This window comes from Pan troglodytes, chromosome X (genome assembly GCF_028858775.2).
Source record: "Pan troglodytes isolate AG18354 chromosome X, NHGRI_mPanTro3-v2.0_pri, whole genome shotgun sequence".
Lineage (NCBI taxonomy): Eukaryota > Metazoa > Chordata > Mammalia > Primates > Hominidae > Pan > Pan troglodytes.
In genome coordinates, this window is record NC_072421.2 from 51,377,159 (window position 1) to 51,396,083 (window position 18,925).

Sequence of the window (18,925 nt, forward strand, 5' to 3'; positions counted from 1 at the left end):
TGTATATATATTTATATATACAAATACATATATTTGTATATATATTTATATACAAATATATATTTGTATATATATTTATATACAAATATATATTTGTATATATATTTATATACAAATATATGTATTTGTATATATATTTTTATATATACAAATATATATATTTATATATACAAATACATATATTTGTATATATATTTTTATATATACAAATATATATTTATATATATTTATACATATACAAATATATATATTTGTATATATTTATATATACACAAATATATATATTTGTGTATATTTATATATATACAAATATATATATTTGTATATATTTATATATATACACAAATATATATATTTGTATATATGTATATATATATTTATATATATACAAATATATATATTTATATATATACAAATATATATATATCTGTGTATATATATATATATACATATTTGAGACAGGGTTTCGCTCTTATTGCCCAGGCTAGAGTGCAATGGCGCAGTCTCCACTCACTGCAACCTCCACCTCCTGGGTTCAAGTGATTTTCCTGCCTCAGCCTCCCGAGTAGCTGGGATTACAGGCCTGTGCCACCACACCCAGCTAATTTTTGTATTTTTAGTAGAGACAGGGTTTTCCCATGTTGGCCAGGCTGGTCTCGAACTCCTGACCTCAGGTGATCCACTCTCCTTGGCCTCCCAAAGTGCTGAGATTACAGGAGCAAGCCACCGCCCACACTAACTCTATCCAAAAGTATAAATAGGTAAATTAAGGAGAAGACTGCGAAATAGCCATTCGATTTAGAAATATTGGTGTCATGGTTACCTTGACAAGAACAGTTTGTTTAGTGGAAGGTGCGTAGGCCTGGCTGAAGTATGATTAAGACAGAATAGGAGAGAAATGGGACACAGTGACCATAGACAACGCTCTGTGGGAAGCTTGCAATTGGGGAACAGATAAATGGCACTAAGCACGTAAAAGGAGTGAGGTAAACAGGTTTTTGGTGTTTGCATTTTTTTTAACATGGCAAAAATAACACCAGTATGTATGTTGACAGGAATAACATAGTAGAGGAAGAAAAAGTCATGTCATGAGGATGTTACAAATGCTGTGAGATTATGAACTTGCTTTTTGATTTAGCCAGTCTAAGTAAGATTTTTCTGTTAGGTGTAAGCAAAAAAAACAACAACAACAACAAAAAAAAAACTGTCATGTAGTGAGCAATTGGCTTGATATGTCTGACTTTTTGTCTTATGCCAATTGTGGAGGCATAATTTTAATATTTCTCTCTTTGACGTGTTTGAATGATAAATTATATGGTCACAATAATTGGATAGGAAGACTGGTTCTACAGTCATAGATTCCAATCCTGGGCCTGCCACTTAAAAGATGTCATTTAGGATAAATTACTTAGCTTCTGTGTGTTATACAAAATGTCTTCCTATGAATATAGGGATAATAAAGGTACTTATGAATCAAATGAGGTAAAGCATTTAAAGAGCTTGTAGAAGAACTTGCTATGTGGTAAAAATTTCATAACTATTAAAAGTCTGCATGCCACGTGGTAAAAGTTCCCTTTTGCAGTAAAGAACATCAACTGCCTGATTAACTGTTTTGCCTATTCACACATATAACCTTAAAATTAATAAACATGAAACTAACAAAGTAAAATTATTCACAGCTCCATTTTATAGGTATGAAAACACGGAAATAGATCATTTAAGATAAAAAGGGAATTAAAATATAATGGTTAATTTACAAGCTGTGTCAAGACGCTTGGTGTTATGGTTAATTTTATGTGTCAACATGACTGAGCCACGGGGTGCCCAGACATTTGAGCAAACATAATCCTGGGTGTGTCTGTGAGAGTGACAAGTTGATTTCAGCCTTGCAAGGTCCTAAACAGAGAACACAGTTGATCCATGGCAGACTTATGGAAACTGTGAAATGATAAATGTATGCTGTTTTAAGCCACTAAGTGGGTGGTAATTTTTAATAAAGCAATAGGAAACTAATATACAGGTATTTAAGTTATTACTATATGGAATCTGTTGTGGTTAAAGTGATGCACTGCGTTATCTAAACCACTGCGGAGGATGAAGACTAATATCTGGCTCAGCCATAACCTATATAGCTCTAAGGTGCAAATTAAAGTAGGTATAGCTAAACGCCAAGGGCCAAGAACGCTAAATGTTATGTAGTGAAGACTGATTGCAATATAGCTGTGAGAACAGGCAGCTTCAAGTGTGACAGCAACAATGGAGGACACTTCCAGGTAAGATGGTGTCATTCTCACTGTGAAGGGCTCAGATGCTGGGGCTGCCCCTTCTGTCCCTGCCTTTTAAATGAGGCAGAGACTTCAATTTCAGGGTTCTCTTGCGGTGCCAAAACAGACAAGCAAAGCCAGAGGAATGGCAGGCAGTGGCTCTGAATTAAACTAAATAACTTATTATGGAAAACATGTATGATAGACATTCCTTGAGGCTTTAGAGTCTCCAAAACCAGCTAGCTCTGTGATTCAATCAGCGTTCCAGGATTCTAATTTATAAGAGGTGTGTGTGTGTGTGTGTGTGCATGCATGTGTGGGTGTGTGAGTGTAAAACACCTCCTGGATAAATAACTGTGACAAATCTTTACAGACCACTGGCAGTGGGGTTAGGATATGCCCACATGATTTTCTGCATGAGACACCTGCAAAGTTCCTGAATGTCCCTGACAAACCCACAGCCTACCACAGTGCATGAAACATGGGGACTTTCTTTTAACCTAGCTCCCATTTGTCAATAGCTTCTAGTACCCGTGTATTGCTGAATTCCTGGCTTCATAATTGATGTTGGCCTTTCTAATAATCTCTCAGTTTCTGAAATGTCCTCACAGTGGGATTAATTTAGAAATTCCCCTAGGTTTTACAAGTGATTGTTTAAAAATAAATTAACTGGAGAGATTAATGAATGAATATAAGATTGCTAATCCAATTATTTAAGTGTTTAGGTGAAAGGCACAAACTTGCAGGAATATGAAATCAAGCCTCTGAACCCACAAATAACAGCATTTTCAAGCACAGACATGCATGTTCATAGTCACAAGGATTCAGTCTGCCAGATGTGAGTCCTGCTCCTATTTCCTCTACTCTTTCTCCGTCAAATTTCTTGTCTCCTCTCCCTCTTTTCCCCTCTTTCACAGCAAATACACCCTGTGCAGACTATAATTGAGAATTTACATTCTTTTATTGCTTTGTTTTCCTAGGAGATGGTTATGAATAAGGGCCAGTTTTTACTTGGTCTTTACATATGCTCTATCAGTCAGGTACACTGCATGAAACATATAGGCATTGCAGAGGGTTTGCTGAACGAATACATTTCATACTGAAACACTGATAGCAAAAACACCCACTTCCAAACTGGAGGCTGTACACTAGTTACTTTCCACATAGGTATCCTATGTGTGGCTTTTGTGTATCAGGAGCCATGCAAAGTATTCTAGAAGCTGGTAGATGTCACAGGGAGAGAAAGCAAATTCATTAGTTCATGGGCCTCTACACAGTACATAGCATAGTTTTCAGCACACAAAAAGGGATAAATCAACATTATTTAACTTATTCATATATACACATTTTCAAAGCTGCCAACCCTAAATATATTGTTGTAAACTAAACTAAATATTTCACAGGAAAGGAAAAATACCGTTTGTCATAAGTCAAACTCTAAAATAGAAGGATGACATAACAGCAGTATGGAATTTTAAAATTTACATTAGTGACTTTCAGAGACACAGGGATTTCTTTCCAAGACTATGTAAAATGTAGGAATACTGCTGACCAATGTAGGCAATGGATTGTGATGCATGTCTTTTAAATCCCAGCTCTGCACCTCCTAGCTGTGTGAACAGGGACAAGTAATCTATCCTTCTGAGCCTAAATTTCCTCATCTGTGAAACTGGAAGAAAGATTCGTACGTCACAGGGATTTTAAGAAAACTATCAGTAAGATATATAAAACACCTGATACATAGTGGGCCCTGAAAAAGCAATTATTATATATTCTGATATTGCAGTAAAGCAATACCATTTTCCCACAATATAATTTCTTTATTAGAATTTTATGAATTCTACACAATAAGTTCATCTGACACAAAAATCAAGGATGCTTCCTTCTGCGATGTAGGTTGGTAGTAAAAGCTATTTGATCAAAGCTAAAGGGAAAGAATCTAAGATTGTGATGGCTATTCACTCATAGGATATACTATTGTAGTGTAGGAAAACTCCTAACAGAACTACTGATTTTCAAACTTGCCTCGAAATAAATAACCTGGAAAAAGATTGAAAAGAGGAAAGGGAAGCCTCATATTTTTCCATCTTGCACTCCCAGAGAATGGCTGGCCCAGAGCCCACAGTCAGAAACGTTCTATCATGGTGGAAATCTCTCTAGAACTGGCTGAGTTCATTGGTGGTATGAGATGTTTTACCATGGAACAGGGAATGCAGCCATCTTCCTGATCACAATTTTGATACCAAACATGCCTGTGTCTTGTTGCCTTTCTCTAATGAATAGGTGAAGTTTAGAACAGCTTGGTGACCTTGGAAAGCCTGTTCTGCTTCTGACGAAACTGGCCTGAGCCTGTGGGTACACAGTGTCATTGATAAGTAAACTATCTTCCTTGTGGGCTGGCCAGATGTCTTTGTGGAGGGGAAGGCATCCTTCCAAGACCGGAATCCTCTCATGCAGGGACTAGCTTGCATAAAAGACCCTCCTCCAGATCCAGCCTCATCAAGACCTTGAAGCAGCTGTAAGTACCAATCATTTTATCCCTTCACAAGGACTTGAAACAAACTCCATTCCTCTGCCTCTGCAGAAATTAGTGTTGAAATTTCCAGCACTTGACCAAAGGAGCAGGAGAACAACCTCTAGGATGAGGAGCTTCTGAAAGTGTTAGGAGATGGGAGGAAAATGTTGCAGAGATGTGTGCATGAGAAACGGGGAGGGGAGCAGAGAGAACTCCAGGGGCAAGTTAAGTGGTGGGGCTCTGCCTATACTGCCATCTTTGTGGGGTGTTCTCATCAATGAGCCTGGAAGATTCCACCTCATTCAGATACCTCCTAGCTGTCAGATACTGGCCAAGTTACATAAGGCCTTAGATCTCAATCTTCTCTCTTTTGAAAATGGGAATGACAACATTGTGATTGAAGGGTTTTCATTAGGGTTAAATAAAAAAGGTACATGAAGTGCCTACTATAGCCCATCCATTGTTATGTATCCTATTACAAAACAATAGCTTCCACTTTGTTTTCAACTTTTTTGTAACATCGTTCTGCTTTGTGTTTAATTATATAATTGTGTTTCTTTCTGAAAGCCACTGTCTTGTGAAAATAAAATGCAATATGTAAATCATAGTATATGTCCTGTCCAGATAAAACCAAAACAATTTAGGCAATGAATGACCAAGATCTGAAAACACCACCTCAAGTCATGCTGTGTGGTAGGAACTGTGCTACCCTGTGAAGATGCCACGGAAAATGAATCAGACTTCTGGCCTTCAGGTATCCCATGGCTGCCTTTCTATGGCATTTGGTACCTATATGGTGCCAGATTCTGCCTATGGCATCTGGTACCTATATGGTGCCGAAACAAATGGCAACCACTGGAAAAGCTGCAGAATGCAAAGAGAATGTTTTTCCTATCAGTGTCATTTTCAAAAGATTAATTAATTCAACGACTATTCAGTACTGCCCTTCTGGTTGTATCAGAGAGTGTGGATGGTAGGTTTACAAAGACCAACAACACATGGCCCTTTCTCTCACAAGTCTCCCATCTAGCACAGGACACAAACACATTCATTACATCCACAGGTATTTTCTGAGTGACTCCAATGTATGCTCACCAGAGATGAGATCTGGGCTGCTTGAGATATACCAGTGAGCAAGAGACAAAGATCCCTACCATCAGGAGCTAATACTCTAGCAGGAGCCATTATAGCTGGAGAGAGAACAGCAATAATCATCAATAAGTAATTAAATAGTCTGTTAGATGCAAAATACTATAATAGAAAGGACACTTGGGCCAAGGAAAAGAGGATCTGGGGTATCAGCGACAGGGTGGCAAGGAAGAGTGGGTTTAGCAGTCCATCATAAGGTGGCCTGGGTAGGCCTCATCTAGAAGGTGGGAAGTGATCAAGGCCTCAAGGGGGGTGAGGAAGTTATCCTTGTAGACAAGGGACAGGAACAATCCAAGCAGAGGGAATGGCTAGAGCAAAGGCCCTGAGGAGGGAAGGAGCCTGCCTGACACAACCCAGAAGCTGCAGAGTCCAGGTCCACTAGAGATGTGTGGCCCATGGGGAGCAGTAGGGGCAACTTTGAGGAGGAAATGGGCCAGATGTTGTAGGGCCTTGTATGTTTTGGAAGCATTTAACATTTTACTGTGATACATAAACACAGGGCCACTAGAAAGGGTTTGGTGTCTGAATTAGAAGTCTCCGCAGTGTAGAGAAAAGGGAAAAGGAGGGTGACAGCAGTGAGGCAGGATCAGGTACTGAGCAAAGAAGTGGGAGAAATCAAGGTGTGCTGCATCTTTATGAGAGAGGCGGTGCTCACCTGGACTTCACATTTCCATGGATCACTGGGACCACATCCATGATTTGTGCACATCTATACCATTACTTGCAACATCACAAAAGTAGCAGTTCTGTATGCATCCTGTCATTTGTCCGGGAAAAAAAACAATGAGGGAGGTTATTTTGTATTCCATTCATTTTGTATTTAAGACCTTTCTAGGGAACTAGCTAGTATAGACCCAAAATAAAACCACCTTTGTGTTTGAACAAGAGTGTCCTAGGTACATGAAGGAAGAAAAAATTGGGGAACATATGAAGGTTGATGTGAAAGACACAACTTACCCCACCTTCCCTGGTCCTAGGTTAATTCATATTTCATTTAATTTCGCTATTAAATAGTTAACAGGTAAAATAACAACTATCCTTTGTGATCCATGTAGATCCTGTCATCATTTCTCATTCAATCAATATGCTTTAAATCCCTACTGGACACCAGATCCCAGGCACTGTGTTGACTCAGAGGGGAACAGACATGTTTCAGGCTGGTTCCCAGTCCTCAAATTTCTCACAAGCTTGCAGACAGATCATTACAGAGGTTCTTAATTAGAGCTATGACAGAATTAAAGTCAAGAAAGCCTGGAAAAACGGGGGGGGGGGGGTACTTTAATCCCAATATAAAGGAAGGGCCAGCACATGGTCAGGAAAGCTTTCTTGGGAGAGGTGAAGTTCTGAGTAGGTAATTATCCCTCTTTACACCTGAGAAATACTAAGGTCAAAGATATTAACTCGCCTAAGGCTGCATAGCTACTGAGAGAGCAGGACTTAAATTTTAGTTCATTTGCATTTTAAAACACCGTATTTTTTTCTCATGGACTACTATCAAAATCACTTCCCCTGACTCTGCTTCCGTTAAGTATTCTGAAAGTTTCTCAGGTATGTTGCAGTCCCTCTTCTGATGGCTAGGTCCAGCTGTGAGTACAGTCAGGCTCTGAGAAGGTCTTTAACATTCCCAATCTCAGGTAACAGCTGTTTTTCAGAGCTCCTCTCTTAGGACTGTACTTCACTTAAAACTCAGTTAGAAATGTCACTTTCCATTGCTTTCTCACTAAGTAAAGCAGCCAACTTCCCCGAGGATGCTTCTACTATTCCTGTCAATTGCCCATCTGCCTGCCCCTTCCTAATTCTGAAAAAAAGGCAGAGATGTGTATCCTAGACTTGTTGGTTTCAGGGTTGATCCTCTCCGCTTTCATCCTAGGGATTCTGGAAATTTACATGGAAGCTCCATTCTCTTGGGTGCCTGGATCTTCCAGGCAGAAAAAAGCTAGAAAGGAGGAAGACCATACCAAAAGGAATGACATGCACTGTCTATGTCAGCAACTCTTAACATAAGGGAAACATGCCATAGTGAATGCAAGACGATTACATCTGGACTCAGACAGACCAGGGTGTGGATCCCAGCTCCACCACTTCCCGGCTTGCTCACTTTAACCCATCTCAGCCTGTTAATCTGTTAAAGGGGATTTTGACACTTTTCAGGTTTGCTTGTACAAAAATATTAAGTGCATATAAGAAAGCAGGCCATCCATAAATCAACATCATGGTCTAGTGTGATGACAGCATAGAATTTCTTTTTTTCTGTATCACTTCATTGCATTTTATCTTGCAGGGGAAATCAAAGCCTCAAATCGTGAAGAAACATGTGTAGGTGACACAACAATTATTTGCTGGGAGTGAGAGAGGTACTCACATGCTCTTTTCACTTATTGTCCAGAAGAAGAACATCACGATGGAAAAATACCTTTCACTGGAGTCATTGAATCTTAACTACTGAATACCTTACCCAAGAAGTCAATGCTGAATGTCATCAACAAAGGCCGCAACAACCATAGCTGTGGATAAGAAGAATCCTTCTCTTAAGACATGTTGATTTTTTGAGTGTGCAGGGTATGGAGACATGAAGCCTTAAACTCAAATACAAAATCCACTCTAAGTCCTCATTTCCTCTTCTGTAAAATGGACTTATGAACTGCCTCCCTCCCTATGAGTTAATGAGATAACAGTTAAATAGAATGCAGGGTGTAACACAGGACCTCTCACAGGGACTGTACTCAACACTTTAGATGTCTTAACTTCATCCCTTTCTGACTCCAGGGAAAGTGAAATGCCAGCATTTTTAAGTAGATGTTACATTTCTACAGCGAACAATCTTGTCTTTCTCTGATTGTTTTTGGTTGATTTTTATGGATCATGTCAATGGTTGGAGCAGCTAGTTTTTAATGCATAACAAAGCGCTGCCAAATTTTATGCTTTAAACAGTAAACTATTTTACTCACAATTCTGCAGGTCAATAATTTCAGCTGGTCCCATCTGAGTGGGTTTTTTTGTTTGTTTGCTTGCTTTTTTTTTTTTTTTTTTTTTTTTGCTGTTCATGGCTAGGCTTAGTTATGCATCTTCAGCTAGTGCTCTCTTGTGACCTAAGTAGTTCTGCTTGTGGGCGAATGGTCTAGGATGGCCTCACCCATATGTTGGGCAATGGGTTCACTGTCAGCTGGGGTGAAAGGGAAGAATCGGCCACAGGTATCTCATCATCCAGCTAGCCCGGCCAGCCTTCCTCACATTGCTGTCACAAAGTTTCAAGAGCGAAAAGAGAGAGGATACCCCAGTGTGCAAGCACCTTTCAGTTCTCTGCTGACTTCTGTTCACATTTGTTATTGTCCCACTGGACACAACAAATTACATGGCCAAGACCAGAGACAATGACAATGTGGAAGGAGATACAGGCTTCCACGAACAAATTGCAGTTTCACTGTAACAATCTACTACTACAGTGATTCCTGAATTACACTGCTCATTATTGGAGAAATACTTAAATATGCAAAACCAGACAGAGGAATGCTGTTCTCTTAAAAAGGATTTTTACTATCGTTACAAAAGTCTTAGCTTTTCTTGCCCTGTTACTATATTATAGATGAATAATAAAGTTATTAGGCCATTCTCACATTGCTATAAAGAAATACCTGAGACTGGGTAATTTACAAAGAAAAGAGGTTTAATTGGCTCATGGTTCTGCAGGTTTTACAGGAAGCATGGTGCCAACAGTTGCTCAGCTTCTGGGGTGGCCTCAGGAAGCTTACAATGGTGGCAGAAGGCAGAGGGGGAGTAGATGCATCACATAGTGAAAGCATGAGCAAGACAGGGGAAGGTGCCACTTGCTTTTAAGTCACCAGATCTTGTGAGCACTCACTATCACACAGACAGCACCAAGCCATGAGGGATCCGCCCTCATGATCCAAACATCTCCCACCAGGCCCCACTTCCACCATTGGGGATTACAATTTAACATGAGATTTGGGCAAGGACAAGTATCCAAACTATGTCAGCTGTGAAAGTTTGGGGAAAAGGTAATTAAAACATTGCCTTGCTATTGTATTAAGCCTGTTTTACGTTGTGGGTCTCCATATCCAGACTTTTCCAGTAGGGTTTCAGTCTGTGCCTCTTTCCATGTTATAATGTCCTATTCCTCTTCCCTGCCACAAGTATGCCCCCGGAAGGGACCTATTGCAGAGGCACGGTGTGATGTAGAACTGATACTGATGGAATAGACTAGAAAATGGCACCTCTTTCTTGTGAGACAAAGGAGACAGTACCTGGCAATTGTGAAGCAGCCCTGCCCTGTGGCCGGAGCCTGGATTGGCCCCTCTCGAACCCAGACACCCCACTAGTCTGCTAGTTTTGCTAGAGTGTCTCGTGATTCATTCAAATCATGTTTCAAAGCTCTGAGTAGAAGTTCAACCATTTTGTACTACTAAGTCCTAACCACATTTTTAGGACCCCTTAGTATTTTATTTGTTTTGTGGTGGTTAATAGTACACTTTGGGAGGCCGAGGTGGGCGGATTGTGAGGTTAGGAGTTCAAGAGCAGCCTGACCAACATGGTGAAACCCGTCTCTTCTAAAACTACAAAAATTAGCCAGGCGTGATGGCACCCGCCTGTAATCCCAGCTACTCAGGAGGCTGAGGCAGGAGGATCGCTTGAACCCAGGAGGCGAAGGTTGCAGTGAGCCAAGATCGTGCCACGGCACTCCAGCCTGGGCGACAGAGCGACAGAGTGAGACTCCGTCTCAAAAAATAAAATAAAATAAATTTGTGAAATAGGACGGGATCTCCATGTGCATGGTTTCCCAAACACCAAGTGGTGCTTATCAAAGAGAAAGATAGAGAAGGGTGGAGTGTGTGGAGAATAGGAGAACGTCTCTGGGCTTTAACGCAGGACTACTAGATGGGTGGTGCTCTGGTCTTTAAGGTGTACTGCATCGAAGTGCAAATGGCTGCAACACGGAGGCGAGGAGTGTACCCATGAGGAAACTGAGGTGCAGGGAGGTCAGGCAGGTTGTGAACAGGGGTTTAAGAAAAGCGTTAAATTACTGGCTGCGCCAAGATGCTCTGCAAGGTGGGAACCTGTTGAAGAAATAAAACTGCATCATGTGACTCAGCAAAGATGCCCGGCTACTGTGCCAAGAATCCCGTGGGTTGTGCAGACAACACTAGGGCCCAGGTCCCATGAGTAAGCCAGAATGGTTGATAGTGGGGGAGGATGATGACGACGCTGCCTTTGCCCCTGTCTTGTGTAAAACAACTGCCTGTGGGTTTCCTGCAGCGCAGTGGGGAGTGAGAGGAGAAACGTCCTGCCGTGCCACAGTGAGTTTGGGTCAAAGGCACACGTGGAGGCAGTCTTGGCCAAAGTCACAATGCGGTGAATTTCGCTGTGCGCCAAGGAGGTTCCTGGCCCCAGGAGTACGAAGCGCCTGCGCAGTGGGCCCCAGGCGTTGCGCGCTGCGGGAGCCAGGAGACCCCTGCCCCTCGCCCCTCGCCCCCGTTCCTCGCCCCTCACCCCACGCCCTCCCCTGCGAACGCGCACGTGAACGGGAGCGCGGACGCGCCCGAGAATGCGCTTCACCTCGCAGAAGCGGGTGGGCTCTGTGGAGAGTCGCGGGCTCGCGGGCAGCAGCGCCTCCTCCACTCCGGCGGGCCCGGGTTCGGCCGGCCGCCCATCGGACTGGCCGACTGGCTGACTGACACGCCTCGCTTGCCCCCGCCTCCGCCCGTGCCCCGCCCAGCTTCATCTCTCCCTCCGCTCCCCGGGCTCGCGGGCAGACGGCAGACGGAGGCGCCTCTCTCTCCCCGCCCCTCTCCTCGGCCCTTTCTCTTCCCAGCACCTCGGCTGCTCCCCGGCAGCCGCAGCAGCTGCGTCGGCGGCCCACACAGCAGCGAGAGGCGAGAGGAGGCTGCCTCGAGGATGAAGTGCAAACCCAACCAGACGCGGACCTACGACCCCGAGGGGTTCAAGAAGCGGGCGGCGTGCCTGTGCTTCCGGAGCGAGCGCGAGGACGAGGTCCTGTTAGTGAGTAGCAGCCGGTACCCGGACCGCTGGATCGTGCCGGGCGGGGGCATGGAGCCCGAGGAGGAGCCGGGCGGTGCGGCGGTCCGAGAGGTGTACGAAGAAGCGGGAGTCAAGGGGAAGTTAGGCCGGCTCCTGGGCGTCTTCGAACAGAACCAGGATCGCAAGCACAGAACGTACGTGTATGTACTGACTGTCACGGAGCTGCTGGAGGATTGGGAAGATTCGCTTAGCATTGGGAGGAAGCGAGAGTGGTTCAAAGTCGAAGATGCCATCAAGGTTCTCCAGTGCCACAAGCCCGTGCACGCCGAATATCTGGAGAAACTAAAGCTGGGCGGTTCCCCAACCAATGGAAACTCCATGGCCCCATCCTCGCCAGATAGCGATCCCTAGTATGTACCGCTTGCACCCGCACAGACTTCTGTTTGTCTGCCTCACTTAAAATGCATCCCGCCTGGAGCACCTCTCGTACCATGTGCGGTCTCATGGGGAGGAGGGAGGCTTTTGTTTCCTTGGCAGACCCTCTGAATCACGCTTGCAAACTGTTGCCAGGCCCTGTTTTCAGTTGGCACGTTTTTCAGTTGCTTTCAAAATCGCTTCTTGGTTACCCTGTAAAATGTTTCGGAGAAGCCTATGCCGCTTGGGGTTTTAGGTGCTGTAACTGTTCACCCTGCTTTTGGGCGGGGAGGTGGGGGGCGAGGGGTGGGCGGGGAGTGTGTGTGTCTGCCTGTGCGCCCTGTGATGTTTTTGGTTCTTTTATATTTCACACATATTCGTGGGTGCGTGCACATTTTTGATACCAGCCTTGTGGTTTGTTTGGTAGTGGAGGCCTTTAAAGTCTGACCAGCTTGGTTGTGTGGCATCTTTTAGTATTTTTTTCCCTTGAGTTGTTTTCTCCTTCACAGCGTTCGCCCTTGTTGTCAGGGAGGCCTTCTGTGGTGGGAGTTGGTTTAAAAAATCAGTTTTGAATTTGTAAAAACATTAGGAAATCCTACATCTTGTGCTCTTTCTGCACTCGACAGTCGCTCTAGCCTCTGAAGTGGTATCTCATTTGCCCCTTTCAGAAATTTCTTTTTCTATTTCTATGTAGATCATTTGGTTTTCAAAACATTTTCACAAGTAATTTTTCACTGCTGACTTTAAATCGCTATTTCCCATGTAGATTAACCTTACTGAATAGATGCTGCTGGGGATCTGCTAGCCAAACGCATCTGATCAGAAAAACTGTATTCACAGAATTTGATTTCCCATACTCAACTTCCAACTCCCATTGCCCCTTACTGGATACCATAGAAGAACCATGGTTCTCTGGATTTAAGTTTGTTTTTGAAAGAAAGTGGTTTCCATTTCATATTTGAATGTAGTGACATTCCGCTTAACCTCCCTGACTCCCAGTAACCACAGGAATGGAATCTTTTGTGGTGATTACATCCCAACAGAGTTAGCTCTAGCGATGTTCAGCTGGTACAGAATTGTCAAACTATTAGGATTCCTGAACAATCTCTCAATGATAGAGAGTAATTGTTTTGTCTCACAGTACCACCTTTTCTGGGTGCCAAATTAAAAGCTCTCACGTTTGCCTCAATACTTGCTTGAAGTCAGGAATCCCATCTAGAATAGCTAAATCTCTCTTCTGGACCTTCCGCTGTTCCCCCAGCCATGTCTGACATTAGGTAGAAGGAAAACCTATTTTGTGAAGAGGGTATTCGAATGAAAAGATCATTCCTAATTTCTAGAGCAACCTAGACTATGTCATATCTCTTAAACATTATTGACAGGTATTGGGGTCCCTTAACTTTTTTTTTTGAGACGGAGTCTTGTTCTATGGGTCACTGTTACTCACTTTCTATTAAGAAATTTTGGGTTTCGCTATGTAAATTCTAGGTTCCTCTTCTGGATTTCATCTCCCATGACAGTTGAGGAAACGTCTAGTTTTTGAAGAGAGTATGGGTGGGGGCTGGGGGACCGGGCGCGGTGGCTCACGCCTGTAATCCCAGCACTTTGGAAGGCCGAGGCGGGCAGATAACGAGGTTAGGAGATCAAGATCAGCCTGGCCAGCATGGTGAAACCCCGTCTCTACTAAAAATACAAAAATTAGCTGGGCATGGTGGTGTGCGCCTGTAATCCCAGCTACTCGGGAGGCTGAGGTAGGAGATTCGCTTGATCCCGGGAGGCGGAGGTTGCAGCGAGCCAAGATCGTGCCACTGCACTCCAGCCTGGGCGACCGTCTCAAAAAAAAAAAAAAAAAAAGACTGATTTTCCCCCTCGTCCCTGTCCCCCACTGGACAAGTGCCTACTTTTTCTTATTCTAAAAAAAATTTGAAGACGACATGTTGGAGTAAAGGTAAGTTTGGTTGCTTGATACAGAATTTGCTCTGGATGGTTAACATATTTTCTAAGAAACCTATGTTCTGTTGATCAGGTCACCTTTGAAAGAAGTAACCCTGAAAGGGGTGAAAGGTGGCCATAAATATTTTTAAGTCCTATATATAGTTTCATTTGAGAGAATCATTGTAAAGATTTCAACATTTTTGCATTTAGAAAATGGATACAAATTGAAGTGTGTATGTGTAAGAGCTTGTAAAGAAACAGCAACATTAGAGGGCCCTTGTGGGATAGATGGTTTAAAGGGCTCTGATGCTGGAGCTGCTCCTTGTCTCACTTGCCTTTAAGTGGAGTTCAATTGTAAGAAAAAGCATGTCCTCCCTCCATAGTTGTTGACTGGGAAAAGGGAGGTTAGAGCTTACAGCACTAACAGCTGGCCAGAGTTTTATTTTTCAGAGTTCCTTTTGTGGAAGCATCAGTCAAAACAAATATTCTCAGCATCATTCTTGTATTGCAATCATCTTTCTGAATGACTGTTGGCCTATTAGAATATGAACTTTTTGAGGACTAGGACCCAGACTGAATCCTCCCCCATATCCTCAGAGCCTAGAACAGTGCCTGAAATTTGGAGACATTTGTCTTTGATCCACAGATTAGAAATGTCTACAAGTGTATTCCCGATTTCTGAGCTTCATAATGTACCTGGGACAATCTGTTATTCCCTCAGGCTCTCATCTGTCCTCACAGTGAAACTGCATTCGATAATTCACTGAAGGCTTTTCCAATTCAAAATGGTTGATGAGCCATAGTAGGTGCTCAATAAGTATTTGTTGATTAGAGGAATGGATGAACCAATAAAACCCTATTAATAAGAATTTTTCTTTTTAGGTGAATGGCATAGATGTTGTTCAGATTTACTTTGAAAGAATCAAGTATGTGAATGGATGGATGAATGGAATTGTGAAGCACAGATGAGCTCTTTCACACTCCAAGGACACAGCTCATCCTATGCTTTTGGACACTTCTTCCCTGTTTATTACAATGACTATTCTCCAGGTTGTTGCACTACCGCTGTATCTGTACAGAATTCTAACTTGGCACCTGTGGCCTTTTTTGTGCTTTTATGTGTCTGTATTTCCCAGCAGAGTATATGCCCTTGAATGCCAGGAACTTGTTTCCTTAGTCTTTTTTATATATCTAGCATATAAGATATTGCTTAGAATATGGTAGACATCACTGAAGATTTGTTTCAGTAGTTCATATTTTGTAATGATACTGAATGGTTAAACAATCCCTTTCTAATCTGTCTAGCATATATGTGACTTTTGTTTATCAAGTGTCACACAACTGCTTCAAGGCAGCTGTGAGATACTAGAAAGCAAAAATTCTTACTCCTATGTCTGTGTCATCCCAGATGTGTGCCTCCAGATGGCAGTATACTACACTATCTGTAAAATATATTTGCAAAGCCAGGCACAGTGTTACGCGTCTGCCTCAGGAGGCTGAGGCAGAAGAATAGCTTGAGCCCAGGAGCTTTAGTCTAGCCTGAGCAATATAATGAGACTCCGTCTCTTAAAATATTTGCCCAAACATTGAACCTAAATTTGACCATGCCCCTAGAAATAATTCCTAATCTTTAGAAAATAGGGCAGAGAAACATTATTTTACACCATGGAGATGAGATCAGCAGAATCCAGACTATAAGAAACTACAGGACACATGACCTAGTTTCTTCTGTAAATAACTTGCAAGGATGAAAGATGGAGGATGAACCTATAGATTTAAAGAGACTTAAGAGACATATTAACCAATTGTTAATTGGATCTTATTTGAATTGTGATTTGACCGAACTGTAAAACGAATACATTTATGAGACAATCGGGGTAATTTGAACATTGGTGGGGTATTTGGTATTAGAATAATGGTTTTATCATTATGTTAGAAAGAAGGGTCCTCATCTACATTCTCAAACATCTGTGGCTGATATGATATGATTCTTGGAATTTGCTTCAAAATAATAAGTCTGGATGTTAAGTGCATTGGAAATATTGATGAAACGAAATTGGCCTTGATAATTGTTGAAGCTGGGTGATGGCTAAAATGATGGTTCATTATATATGTTCATCTCTATTTTTGTATGTTTGGCATTTTCCGTAATAAAGTTTATAAAAATAATTACTGGAGTTATTCTTATTAAGCCTAATATATAAGGTAGAAAAAAAGGAAAATATTTAGATTGTTTAAAAAAGGTTGGCTGTGGCATACCGCTTCTGGCCCAAGGGGTCAAATGCCCAAAAAGAGAAGGGAGAAATACCCTGGAGTGGCTAGCAGTTCCCTTGCTGTAGACCAATGTTAGCAGTTTTTTCTTTTAATTTGGCCCATTGAAATAGGAAAAGCTAGATTCTTATTTATTCATACTAGAAAATAAGAATGGATTCTTATATGCTGTTGAGCAGGGGTTTTGATAACACCAACATACGAGTTCATACAAATGTGAAAAATCAAAGAGGTGGAGTCTCCAAGGAGAAAGTTTATGGAATTTTATAAAAACCTACATAAGCCACTTTTTGAATAGTTTTTAAGGGAACAATAGCTGTAAACTTGTTAGCTGCACATAATTAAGTTTAAAGTTATATTTGAAGGTAGGTAAAAAAGGAAATTAAGCAGTTAACATTCCTGACTTCAGTGGACCATTTTGCATTTCACAGATTGCAGATACTCCTTCAGTTCTGGACTGTGGTTAAATTTCTGCAAAGGCTAAAATTCTGTAAAGGCTGTGCTTACATCAACAAACATGGTGTCTGTCCTGATGTTTTTGTGAGTCAAGGAGGAACAGGCAGAAAGTGAGAAGAGTATTAAAGGTCCCTCCTAGGGAAGATGAATTCCTTCCTAAGTGTGAAGTACTGAAGCTGAAGCTGCCCCTTCTACTTCTGTTCTTTAAGTGTGTTCCAATCCCAAGAGCAAGCAACTCCCCAGAACCAACTGTTACTGGGAAAAGGGGAGGTGAAAAGTTTACCTTAGAGCCCTTTACCAGTCATAGCTGGACAGAGCTTTCAGTTCCAAGATTCCCCTGTGAGAAGGCACCATGATATACCAGAAAAACTTTCATCAAGTTTTCCCTGGAAATTGTTTTCTAATTTGAGTCTACTCTGATTGTAGCAGATTTTTTTTTTTTTTTTTGAGACGGAGTCTTGCTCTGTCACCCAGGCTAGAGTGCAGTGGCACGATCTTGGCTCACTGCAAGCTCCGCCTCCCGGGTTCACACCATTCTGCCTCAGCCTCCCAAGTAGCTGAGACTACAGGCGCCCACCACCACGCCCGGCTAATTTTTTGTATTTTTAGTAGAGACGGGGTTTCACGGTGTTAGCCAGGATGGTCTCAATCTCCTGACCTCGTGATCTGCCCGTCTCGGCCTCCCAAAGTGCTGGGATTACAGGCGTGAGACACCGCACCCGGCCAGCAGATTTTTTTTTAAGTTTAGAGGCAAGCAGAGCCAGGGAAGCTGTAGTTTGGTGGATGTAAATTAAAACAATTTAGTGATTCGGAATCCAACAAGCTATAGCTCAAAACTGCCTTGACCAGAGGCTGTATGGCCTCTGCCAGATTAGTTTACCTCTCTAATTTTCAATTTTCTCATCTGTAAATTTGCGGTAATTACAGTCCCTACTTTTGTAAATCACTGCTTCTGAGAAGCCCTTCTTGATATTTTTTGAAATAGTTCTTTTTTCATACAGATGGGCTCTTGCTCTGTTGCCCTAACAGGAGTGCAGTGGCATGATCATAGCTCATTGCAGCCTCAAATTCCTGGGCTCGAGAGATCCCCCTGCCTTAGCCTCTAGAGTAACTGGGACTACAGATATGTACCACCACACTTGGCTATTTTTTCAGTTTTTGTAGAGATGGAGTCTCGCCATGTTGCCCAGGCTGGTCTCAAACTCTGGGGCTCTAGCCATCTACTTGGCTTGGCCTCCCAAAGTGCTGGGATTACAGGTGTGAGCTACCATGCCCAGCCCTGTTTTGTCATAGTTCTTATCAAAAGTATACTTATTAGCCTGAATGTCTCTGTCTTCTTAATTCTGAGGTCCACTAGCTTTGAGAGCCAGACTGGGTTGTCTCTGTGTCCTGAGTCGGGCACAGAGCCTGGAATATGGCATCCCACAGATGTTCCTAACATGTTTATTATATAAATGGTTGCCACACCTCCTACTTGTGAAAAACACATAGCTATTATTTTGCCAGGTATTTGTTTACCTGAAAATATGAAAAATGAGATACCATAAGACTGATCTCTGATCAAGTTTCTAAGTTTCCCTTTATTGGGAAGAATATTTCATCTATAAACCATGCCTTTATTTTTCAGGATTTTCCAGTACCAATATATTCCTGACTTCTTAGCTTCATAAAGGACTGTGTGATATTCCCTTAGGTGCTAAATTGGCCCAGAGCTGCATTTGATAATTCACTGAAGGCTTAAAGCTTCCCAAATACAAATGATTTAAGAACATGGTAATCCTTCAGTATTTATTTAATGTAAGAACCTTTGAATGAACACAAGTATCCTAATTATTTTAATTTACAGGTAAAAAACATAGACAGCAATTAGGATTATATGGTAACAAGCTCATATAGACAAGGCTAAAGCCTGACTGATTTGACTGGT

General features: G+C 42.1%; 1 protein-coding gene and 1 long non-coding RNA gene across 2 annotated transcripts in view; one reads left to right on the forward strand and one right to left on the reverse strand.

Moving 5' to 3' along the window:
• Positions 1 to 745: 745 nt before the first annotated feature.
• Positions 746 to 18,925, reverse strand: part of LOC107972779 (uncharacterized) — a 35,834-nt gene continuing 17,654 nt past the window's right edge. The window contains exons 6-7 of the long non-coding RNA XR_001715309.3: positions 8,291 to 8,432; positions 746 to 6,685 (exon numbers count right to left, since the gene is read on the reverse strand). This is a non-coding gene — a long non-coding RNA (uncharacterized LOC107972779). The remainder of the gene's footprint in view (positions 6,686 to 8,290; positions 8,433 to 18,925) is intronic.
• On the forward strand, positions 11,310 to 16,440 carry LOC107971149 (diphosphoinositol polyphosphate phosphohydrolase 3-beta). The gene is made up of 2 exons (XM_009439101.3): positions 11,310 to 12,332; positions 15,154 to 16,440. Coding segments are annotated over exons 1-2 (495 nt in total). The 5' UTR covers positions 11,310 to 11,838; the 3' UTR covers positions 15,155 to 16,440.

Excerpts from the sequence above, each read along its gene's own strand:
- LOC107971149 (XM_009439101.3), top strand. The coding sequence starts at position 11,839 with ATGAAGTGCAAACCCAACCAGACGCGGACCTACGACCCCGAGGGGTTC.